The sequence below is a fragment of the Otolemur garnettii genome, unplaced genomic scaffold (assembly GCF_000181295.1).
Source record: "Otolemur garnettii isolate 467f Iridium unplaced genomic scaffold, OtoGar3 scaffold00004, whole genome shotgun sequence".
Taxonomy (NCBI): Eukaryota; Metazoa; Chordata; class Mammalia; order Primates; family Galagidae; genus Otolemur; species Otolemur garnettii.
Window position 1 is genome coordinate 32,235,919 of NW_003852399.1, and position 11,599 is coordinate 32,247,517.

At 41.0% G+C, this 11,599-nt stretch overlaps 1 protein-coding gene across 3 annotated transcripts; it reads right to left on the reverse strand.

Moving 5' to 3' along the window:
• Positions 1-37: 37 nt before the first annotated feature.
• Positions 38-8,928, reverse strand: PDP1 (pyruvate dehyrogenase phosphatase catalytic subunit 1). Of its 3 annotated transcripts, XM_003782477.2 has the most exons (3): positions 8,820-8,839; positions 7,954-7,988; positions 38-4,023 (listed from the first exon to the last, which is right to left on the reverse strand). In XM_003782477.2, the coding sequence occupies exons 2-3, from the start codon at positions 7,982-7,984 to the stop codon at positions 2,366-2,368; spliced, it is 1,689 nt and encodes a 562-aa protein (XP_003782525.1). In that variant the 5' UTR covers positions 7,985-7,988; positions 8,820-8,839; the 3' UTR covers positions 38-2,365. The 3 variants fall into 3 exon arrangements, with proteins under 3 accessions (XP_003782525.1, XP_003782524.2, XP_023373751.1); XM_003782476.3 differs by lacking the exon at positions 8,820-8,839 and having other exon boundaries at positions 7,954-8,082; XM_023517983.1 differs by lacking the exons at positions 7,954-7,988; positions 8,820-8,839 and adding an exon at positions 8,841-8,928 and having other exon boundaries at positions 1,673-4,023.
• Positions 8,929-11,599: the final 2,671 nt, after the last annotated feature.

An 11,599-nucleotide genomic window follows, 5' to 3' on the forward strand; every position in this document is an offset into this window, starting at 1 on the left:
TGAGTCTCGCTATTATTGAAAACCAACACAGGACATCCAGAAAGCAGATATGAAGCTTTAATTCACTGTGAGCACTTTTCCGACCATTCTCTGTAAACCAGTTCACGTATCTTCATACATGTACATCTTTCATAAGACAGTTTTCCTACCAAGCGCTGTGAACCATACCAATATTCCATGTAACCATTAAGGGGTGTATTATATATCATGACCCACTAATACTGAAGTTGAATATGTATGTTAGAAAAATTAAATTAAAAAAAAAAAGAAAGGCTAAATACCATGAAAGTTCACATGTATTCTTTAATTCTAGACATCACATCATAGTGACAACCAATTACAATAAAAATCATAATTGCCTTTAGATAACAGTACATTCAGATTTTGTAAACCCAATTTTCTTTCTTTAGAGAGTAGACCAGCTTTCACACTACAGACCAAGTTTCTTGTGTAATAATATTACCATCTTCATCACGACCACAGGAAACCAATTTTGTATTTCCTGTACTATATAGACATGAGACATTACTCAGTATGTTATAATATGGAACTCTTCAGTGGTGCTGTTCAAGAGCAATTCAAATAGTAGCTGAAAACAGGTTTTGCTACAGCAGTCCACGTTTCATTAAAAGATAAATTTTCTGTTGAAACATTTAGAAATAAATATATAATATAGCCTTCCCCCCTCCAAAATACTGCCTGGGAAAAAATTTCCAAGCTGATTTAAAAAAAAAAAAAAATTTCAAAAAACAAACATTATAGGATAGTCTGAGCTGCAATTTTCCAGTCTATTTTCAATTGCAACAAATTTTGCAGCCAATACCGCATTGACTCCATATCCACAGTCCAATTCTTGAAGATTTAGCTCATACAAAAATCTGAAAGGACCCGTAAACATCCAACTAATTACACAATGAAAGCTGATCATGTTTTATATTAGAATCGATGTGACTATCAAACACAAACATAGCCATCTTTTTAAACAGTGATGCTAGAATAAGTGAAAAAATTATGCACAGCTGAATACAGATCACCAAACACAGAACAAAATGCCATTTGATGCGTATCAAATAAGCTCCCCAAAAGCCAATCTGAACACAATTACTTTCATTTACTTTGATACAGTATTAGAAGGGACTGTAGATAATTATGGAGACTGCTGCAAACAACATTTGACAATACTAAGTGTTCTATTAAGCATAAGGCATGCACAATAGTTACCTTTTAAAATTTCTCATGTAAATATCTTAACACATATATCTAAGCTACAATATGTTTAAAGCATTTAGTAATTTTAAACCAAATATTTTAATTGACCTATGTCTAAATGGGTAAAAATAAAAACGTCTTCCTGTCTCAATACCAAATGGTGATATTAAATCTTACTCCCCAATTGATGTTTAAACTTATTTTATATATGTCACCTTTAGAATTCCAAAAGTGATGAAGATTCTTATTACACTAAATAAGAAGTATGATTCCCCGGCAGCAGTCTACCCACCATACACTTACAGCATGCCAAGTCATCGGGGATTATTTAAGAGAGTGATGTGTTGGTGGCTAAAGATGATAATAAATGAACATATCAGTCTCTTTTTATTCTGAATCTCTTTATTTCAAACTAAATAAAGCTTTCTTTAGTACAAATTAAAAAACCTTTTTACTTAACATCAACATAAGAATAGATAAAACTAAAAACCTTTATTATCTTCAATGATGTGGCAAAATAGAAAATGTTTCAATTACATTAGGAAACCAGGGGTGGGGAGGGAGTATAGTTCTTCTATTTAAGAAGCATTCCAGTGAAATAATCACAAAAACTTAGAAATTAGATTGTTTGGTTCTTGGTCATTTATGGCTTAAAGTACTGGATCTGAAAACCGTATCAGGCTAAAGTAAATTTATATGAATAATGCATAGATTATATACCTAGAAAATCATGCAATAAATACATGTTCTCATGTACATTGGAATCTTAGTGAAGAGAGGGGTCTGAAGGGGTGAAGAATATTGTTTCTCCTTTTTTTCCAATATCCTTGCTTTTGGCCTATTCAAGATTCTACTTGTTAGGTAATCCTAATTTTCTCAGGTTGGTAAAAGCAACCAATATTTCAAGACACCTACAATGAGGAAATAACTTGCTTCAAAAGTGCAGGTGCTATGAGGGCTAATCTAGGCAGAACCAGACTCTCATGATCCTGCCACCCTGTTGCAAAGTCAATCTGGAGTATTTAACTAGCTAGGGTATCAAATGGGTAAATTCTTGGAGTGACCCTCTGGAAATGTTTATTATATTAGTAACTTAAAAAAAATTCTGCCCTTTAAATTTATTTCATTTGAGAATTGCCAGGGTAAGATCCACTCACTATTCCTGGTTTTGATATGCCCCTACAACATGAGAATTGAACTGAACCACAATGATTGTAATGTCATCTCTGTACATACGAGCAAGCTCTTCAGGAAGACTAAGCATTTTGGAGAGGCGCTCATGATCAACTGTCCCAAACTCATTGTTGCCCACAGCATGGCGGATGAGATGGGTTGCTGCATTCTGATCCTCAAATACTGAGGACATTTTGGTTCTCCTTTCTGTCAAAAGGCCATGCATCTGTCCCAGAGTCACCTTGTAGCCACCAACAGCTATCGGCTGTTGGTGATGCATACCAGTTAGGTACTCACCCACAATCCTAACCACATCCTGCCTATGCATAGTCTCCCACAATCCATCAGTAGCCAATACCAGAAACTTATCCTGTGGCCTTAACCGGTGGTAAGTTACTTCTGGCTCAGCAGTGAGATAAGGTGGTGTGTAATAATTAGGAGGGATAAACTTGGTATACTCATTTTCATTCAGCTGGTCTGGGCCAGATTCTATCACTCTCTTTTGAAGGTCAATGCTCCATTTGAACTTTACATCTCCAAAAGCTCTAAATGGCATCAGCAGGCCAAGCAGCCGATCCTGTTTCACCACACTCTTGGCCTCATTCTTTGGGTGTTCCAATTTCAGCCGTTCTAGTTCTCTTTCATTCTGAGCATTGTGGTCATTAGACAGTGTGACTGCTGACCAAGAGCCGTCCTCTTCCTGCACACCTAGCATGGCTCTGCTATCACCAGTATTGGCCACATGAAGGTCAACACCATCCACATGGGCCACACAAGCAGTGGCCCCAGAAAATGCCACTCGAAGCACCAGATAATTGAGGAAAGAATTAGGATCACCGACTTGAGCCTCCAAAGAGATGTCATTATCAAGCCTCTTGAAAGCATTAATTAAAGCTTCCTTAACATCAATATCACTTGATTCGCCAGTGTTGAGGTCTATCAGCTCTTGCCAGTAAGTCCTCAAGCTGTTGAAGTACAACTTGGATGCCTCCTTACTGAAGTAATCGTTGGGGTGCTTGTGCCACTGGAGGATGGGTAGCAGTGCCCGACCACTCTCCACTGCATTTTCTATCTCTAGCAAAGTCTCATAGGGTAACAAAGAGACAGCAATATAATAAAAGAGTCTTTCACTGACAGCCTGTGAACAAGCACAGCCTGCATGGCCATCAAAAACCCCCAAAAGCATCCCTCTAGTCTGCAAGCAGGTTGCTGCACTTCGCCGATCTTCGATGGGTGCATTTGCAGGCAGCTGATTGCTGTCAAACCCAAGGACAGAACTGACATTTTTGCCATCAAATTCTGGCACTTTGAAACTATATTCATTAGCTTTAAGGATGCTATTGACTTGTGGAGGTGTGAGGTAAAATTTCTGCGGTGTGGAAGCATATCTTCTTCCCTGGGTGTACTGCCACCAGTTCTCCTTTGGCCTGCAAAAGGTAGCATATGCCGGATGGGGAGTATATCTCAGGCGACCCTGAGGAACGTAGGGTGATGAACAGCAGAGATGTTTGTGGTAGCAGTAACACGCAGTGCCATAGACTCTGCTCAGTTCACAATTACGGATGAGAGGAAAAAACAGTTGAGTTGGTGCTGGCATGGCATCAGAGAACAGCGGCAGGCTGGAACTTCTGACTGGGATTCCTAGACAGCAAATTAAACAGATGTACACAAAGAAAACAGTTACATTTCAATTACTTAATCTAGCTTTGCTTTTATTGCAAATATTAAGCAAGTCAATCTAAATGCTAACCCTTGTGCTAAGAGGTACTGTATTTTATACAAATATCATGTACTATTTCTACAGTGTATAATCTGATTAAGTACAACTCCCAATTATTCATGGAGCCAGGACTGAACTCCTAGTTCCTGTACTCAAGCTTTAATTTTCTCTTTTCTTCATAATTCTTTGTGCAATACGAACAGTGCAGAATGTACAATAGATTTGGCTGAGGAAAGCTGAAGAGATGAAGGTTATATAACATTTTGCAGTCACAGTATACCTGGTCAATCACCTTTTTCCCTCTACATCCTTTAAAAAGGCCTTGAAATCTCTCCCATGTTGCATGGGTGATTCTTTTATTTATGAAGATCCTGTTTCTAGACCTGTTGTCAATTGTTGGCATTTGATTACAAGTGGCTAGCACCAGGAAAGTGTTAAGATATACTCCCAACATATGTATAGTTATAAGCATATACTACTGTATTAACATAATGTACACTATAGCATATATACAAAAATCTCTATATAATGAAATAAAAATAGAAATTCCAGTACTTCCTTCCTGTAGCCAAGTGTTTGGTCTTGCAAACCTTGCTTCTCTAGACTACTGTGCCAATCTGGCAAGCTAAGGAACAAAGATCTGCCACTAACTCCCAAATAATCCAGGAAAAGTCAGCTCACATCTTTGGGTCTCCCTCTCCTAAACTATAAGTAAACACAGGAAAGCACAGGCTACTTTGAGGCCTCTTCTGGGATTCATATCTTTATGTTTTTTGAGGGAAGGCTTTGAAATCAAGTACAGGTTTCATTTATTCAATGTTGAATTTATGCTCTCAGAGATTAAGAAAAAGTTTAAGTATTCTAGTAGCTCTAAAACTTCCTTAGTAACATTTGTAAATGGTCTCAAGTCTAGAACTTAATCTACTTGCTACCATTTTCCACTACTTAGCAGCCATAAGGAAAAACTTAAGAAACATTATTTTCATCTATTATAGAAGTCGCCTGTAGAAAAATGTTTTCTCCAATATAGCAATTAACCTGATTTTATGTATACATTCATTAGAAACATCACATTGTGCATCATAAATACATACAATTATTGTCAATTAGAAATTAAAATATTAGTAAAAGACAAAAAAGTTTTCTTTATTAAATCATAAACACATAGATCATGTATACATTAATGCATTTATGGGGTACAATGTGCTGATTTCATATACAATTAGGAACGTTTACATCACACTGGTTAATATATACCTCATCTCGTTTGCTTAATTATTGTGTTAAGACATTCATACTCTATACTAATAGATCCGACGTGTACCCTTGCATTATGCATCATAGGTGTGATCCCACCATTCACCCTCCCTCGATCTGAATGCCCAAAGTTTTCTTATACATTAAAAAAAGTAACTATTTGCCATAGGAAAGCTATAAAGAATAGTAAAATAATGGTCCAAAGTTTAGATCTAAAAGGTGCCACATTATAATTATGAATTCAGAAAAAAATCACTCATTATAGGACACTGAAAATAACTTGGTGGGTATTTATCTACAATATTTAATAAACATGTATCTTTAATCTAGATAATTTATGAAAAAAAAACCCTCTTCTCCCTCGACAATGTATTTTTTTCCCTAAATTGTTGAGATATTTCTTAAAAGTATTCATTTGTTCATTTAAAAATTCAATGAACAAAAAATAAGGAAAATAAAACCATTTGAATCTTAATATCAACAATTCTTTCCCAAGGCTGAGCCTGTTAAGAAAACAAAATTTACAAACAGCAAATGTTAGCTATACAGTAAATTATTTCCTATATCTTTTTTTGAAGAGTAATTTAAGAAGACTTGATAATTAAGCAGGAGGAGGGAGGCAAAACTAAACACTGAATAATCACTGATTCTTGTTTGCTCTGTAATAAATACTGTATAAGTCAACCATAAAGAATATCTTTTGTAAGGGGTCAGAAGTAACATTATTTAAACTGCACTATCAAAGAAGAGATTTGTTAACAAAAATGAAGACAAGATCAGGCAATAGAAAGTGATGGCCAGAATCTGGAAAAAAGAATCCATTACCAAATAAGCATCCTGAAATGCAATAATGAAAAACAAAAATTCCAGAAGAACAGGAATCCATCAGGGTTAACCACTTAAATAACTGCACTCCAAACTGAATGAAAGTCATCCAAAGGTTAAGAGTATATGACTGAGCCAGGAGATACGCTCAAATGTTGGGCCACAGGACATTGGCTTCCAACCATAAACCCCTATCTCTGCTTAGGTTTGCATGCAGAAAGTACATCAGCTCATTTTATGCTTTGTATAAAGATTTCCTGTAAACAGATGCAATCTTCATGAAAAGAAATTTTCCTTGTAATCTTTTATCCATGTAATTTGTCCTTAAGAATCTCACAGGGAAAAAAGTATCTGTACAGAAAGTAGATTGACTCAAAGTACTACTTTGTGGGGGACAGGGACAGTTGACAGATGCATACAGGGTTTGTCTAATTAAGGAATAACAAATCAAGGAAATCTGTACCTTCTTTAAAGTCCTGTTTCGACATTTCTTCTTTTATAGCTAACTGAAAAAAGTATGAACCCTTGTGGCAAAAAGCTAATGATTCACACAGTGGGTGTTTGAATAGTACTGCAATTTTTGAATACTACTTAAATTCAAACATCAAATGATCAAACACTCAACTATATTTTTCCTTGTAGGCATAAATTCTTGAGATTAAACACAAAAAAAATCAGAGTAAACTGTGTCCAGAGTGTCTTTCGGGGGTTAACATAGGACTTAGATTGTATCCTAATCTGCCAACTTCCAACATGTCCTCAAAAGACAAAATTCTTAGGGCAGGGCAGTTGGAATTCATGAAAACCCTGCTGTGATTAATGAGTGTTTTATTCTCATCAGCACAAGTGATATACTCTCCATCAGACCAGATACTTTCAAATGCTTTCATAAACAATAACTGAGCACCACAAAACTGTATCTTTCAGATTATCCTGTCATTCAACAACAAGAAAATCTCCTACAACATCAACTTTTGCTGACAAGTTTGCTAAATTAATGAAGTATAATACATGGTTCTTGACTAGGTAATAAGAACAGTATCAAGTTACAGTCGTTGGTAAAATGGAGCAGTGTCAAATTTTCAAGTTATTCCTGACTACACTTTCACAGAAAAGTTCCTACCTGACATTCGAGACTCAGCCACATAAAATGCAGCACCTTAGTCCCAGCCAGATTTGGCTGTATTTGCCAATGACTAATAAACATGCAACCAGAAACAGGAAAGAGACCCATCCATTCTTACTGATGTGCTCGGCAGAGCCTGTGCCAAGAAATGATTCCACTTCATCAATAAACCCAGGCACCAAATTAATTAGAAAATGCTATTAGTGCTCCTACTCTGGAGCTCCACAGCTTTGCAAAGCTTCTAATGTAAATGAAAAAAGAAAAGCTATATAGCCATTAAATGTGTAGGAAGCCCAGTTTATGTAATCCGATTGCATTAAACACACCATATAAGACTGCGATTTTTCAGCATTTTCTGGTAATGTCTAGCCATTTCACAGTTCTTGACATCTTTACACGAATGAAGAAACTCGCTCCCTTTGGACGACACGAAGCACCATGCCAGCACTTGTTTGATTAGTTTCCTTTGTTCCCACCTGAAAATTGCACTCAGAGACTACAAAAATATCTCAATCCAGAACACCTATATCGCCTTATCTTATCATTCCTTAATTCCATGCTGACCCACCTAAAACCATCCACACATAAAATCTGTCACCATCCTTCCTAGGTACCCAACACAGGTAGTTAAGTAAATACCTACCAATTCGTCTGGGCCCGGGACACACACACATTCTCCTGTCATCACAACACGGAGCCGACAACATCCACAACCCGCGCGGGCAGCAGCAGCGACAGCAGAACCGGCCCATTGAAAGCAAGGCAGAGATGCTCATTAGAGGAGGCGAGGGCGGGGAGGCGGGAGCGGAGGAGGGGCGAGGTCTCGATTCAGCCCGGTGAATGGGCTGGGAGGGGGAAAGAGAATGGAGGAGGAAAAAAGGGGTGGAGAGAAGAAACAAACCAAACAAACCAACCCACCCCGACCAGGAGGCACAGCCACAGCCCGAGGAGGCAGGAACCCAGGTGCGAGGAGAGGCGCGCCCCGAGACCAGCCCCTCCATCCAGCCCCGGCGCGGAGCCCAGGGCGCACTGCATCCCCTTCCCGCTGCCCACCCGTCCCCACGCCGCGCCGACTTCAGTCCAGAAAATCCGGGGCCCGCGGACTGCGAGCTGTCAACGGGACCACCTCGCACCGTGGGGTGATTAAGGCGAGACCCTCAGACTGGGACGCCGCACCGCAGCCTTCCGGGAGCTTATTCTCCCGCGGGTCCCGGCGGCGCTCTCCCTGCCGTCAGCGGGCGGGTAGTGCCCCGAGACCCGGGGGCGACAAGGCGGGCCCGCCCTCCACCCCACCCCCAGACGGCCCCCTGCGCCGCCGCGTCCGCCCAGCAGCGCCGAAGCCGCCTCGAGCACCTGGCGCTTCAGGGCTCCTCCCGCCCTCCGCACGCCTGCGGCGGCCGCTCCGCAAGCACGCCGGACGCCCCGAGCGCGGCGCCCCCTCACAACTTTGGACGGGGGGAGGGGGATTCCGGACGGGGCGGCTCGTGGCCAGGGGCAGGGAATGCGAACTGGGCAGGGCAGGAGACTAACCGCTTTTTCCTGACGAGGAGGCGGTGGCGGCGGCACTACAAGGTGCTCTTTCCGCGCTACCCGGCGCAGCTTCCAGAGCGCGGCCCCTCGACCCAGGTCGGCCCACTCTGCGCCCCTACCCGCCGGGTTGCCACCCTGCTCCGCCCTCACGCTAGGGCTGGAGCACCTTCCGCCTCCCGATTGGCTGAGCGTGGCTTGTGGGCGGGGAGGCGGAGGGAGGGCCGTGGAGGGATGGAGGGGGCGGGGGCGGAAGAAGAGCGCGCTCCCCGCCAACTTTGTGACGTCATGGGGGTCAGACAATCCCTTCCATTGGCGCGAGCCGCCCATTGGTTCCATTGGCCCACCTCACGTGACCGCGCCCGGGCTAGGAGAAGGTGGGGCTGAGCGGTGGTCTGCGGGTCTGGGCGGAATTGGCTACGTTGGCGACTGGCGGGTTCCTGAATCTCGGCGCGCTTAGAGCCTGAGGAACCGGTGCTCCCCTGGCGGGTGAGCTTCCGCGAATCCTTGGCACCTCCGCAGGGAGCCGGCAGTGTGGATGGCCGGCCCAGTGGCCAAGCCTCCCACGTGCCTCGTCGGTGGGTGCGGGCTTTCCAGGTTAGGCTGCAGGAGTGGCTCCCGGCCCACGGGGAGACTAAACCCCTGCACTTCACCCTCACCTAGAATACAAGGCATGACGAAGAACCTCGAGAGTATTGGTTGCTTCATTCATCTGATAACGTTACAGATTTGGGGATATTCACGCAACTAATGTTTTCTGTCGTTTTCCGGACACCCTCTTGTCCCTGGGGGAGGAAGCGGGTCTAAATAGCAGCAAGAGGGAGCTCTGATAGAGGAATTCCTTTCCCTTTAGTCCAGCTGTGCGCTCTCCTCTGAAGGGCTTTGAAATTGGTATTGTCTGGTTTGCCTCGAGTGGTACAGGGACAAGGGGGTAGACTGCAACCTGGAAAAAAGAGGGAAGAGCGCTGGACTGACTTTCATCGAGTCCGTCCCAGTGATGAGTCAATTTCTACCCTATGAGACTCAATCCCCACATGTATGAGGTGAGATTAGGCTTAAAGTGGCATTGGCCCTGATTGCAGTTAAACAGAGGACATTCCTAGGGGGTTTTGTTATTTCCATCCATACACACGTTCTTTATGGGACAGTGGCTTCTAAAAGCTTGGAGATAGCCAGATTGCTGTGCTTACCTTTCCTTACCAACTCCAATGAGTTGACTTTGATTTATTACATATATCTGCTTACTAGTCAATAAAGTTCACAGTTATGCAGACTAGATATAAAAACTATCATGGTATCAGTACTGTGGAGTTCTATATTAATCCTCAATTACTTGATTTTTCTGTAATAAAGGAAAAACAATATCTACCCAAACTAGTTCTTCGTAACTCCTGTATCTTTCAAATTACTCCATTCTCTTAAGTAAGTTAGAGGAGAACCATTTTCCCATGCCAGGTTGCCCGTGGAGTCTTTGTGACTTGTCTAGCCTTCATCTCAGTTTACATGGATCTATCTACCTCATTTCACCCTCTCCTTTTTGCTTCTTAAATGAGCCTCTTCACATTTGCAAGTATTCCTCTCTGTCCTTTTCCTATTACACATCTAATTTTATGTTCTTGTTTTCTCTCCTTTCATGGAGATAGTATAGTGATTAAGGATGGGATACCATAGCGATTAAGAATGCAACTGGGCCAGACTGCCTGGGTTCCAATCCCAGCTCTTTCTGTGTGGTCTTGGACAACTGTTGCATGTGTGGCATGTGTGTGTATAACTAGCTAAGAAAGTACGTAGCGTGTAGGAAGTGCCAAATAAGTATTAGCTATTCTTCATATTATAGATATGTCTGGGTAAGTATCTTAAAGATTCCAGAAGAGTAAGAGACACAGGCCTCTTTTAATACATTTTAATAATATAAAGTGTATTTTATAATTAGATACTAGTAAGTTATTAATGTAATATGTAGAATAGAAAGTCTTAGAACTTAGGATATCAGTTTAAATAAATTAGGTGAAGAGTACCTCTTAGACCTAACTTTGCAGGCATAAAATCCAGTTAACTGAAAATAATAGTAGATTTTTATTTTAAGGGTCTTTTTGTTTTTTGTTTTTGTTTTTTCGCCTTAGGACCCAGAAAAGAAGTTTATACTAGACTTCTCTATTGTCTATAAACTTTTTCCTAATGGTTGTAAAATAGAGTCATGAGAATCCAGAATTTATACATCTGTATCGAATGACTCTTCAAAACTGTAATAACCTTGGTAGCAGCTTTATTCCACACTAACAATGCCATTATATAGAGCATTTTGTAAAATTCCCTTTTTGAATTATTTTCAGGTCTGCTCAGGAAACTGCAACTTGTTTTACTATAACTAACTCTTTGGTTTTATACCATCTTCTTAGTTTGAATGAACTGGCTATCTCTGAAAATAATACCAACTCTCAAAAAACTGGTATTTGCCACTAGTAAGTATAGTTTAAAAAAAAATTGTCATTAGGTATTGGATGACAAGGGGTTTGTGAAATCAAAATGGCTTTGAAATTTCATTTAGAGGTGTGAGTTCTGTTCTCTAGTTGCAAAGTTGTATGATTCAGTGTTAAGTACCCTTATAAATAAAGTGTCCTTCTGCAGAAGTAGCAACTGCTGGTACCACTGAAGGAGATTCTTTAGTATCTCAACCTTGACTCTCCTCTGGCCTGGCTTTGTTTGGGTTTCTAGATGGAGCTCCATTTGGCCACCCAATAGGCTTGTTTCAAAAGTGCTGT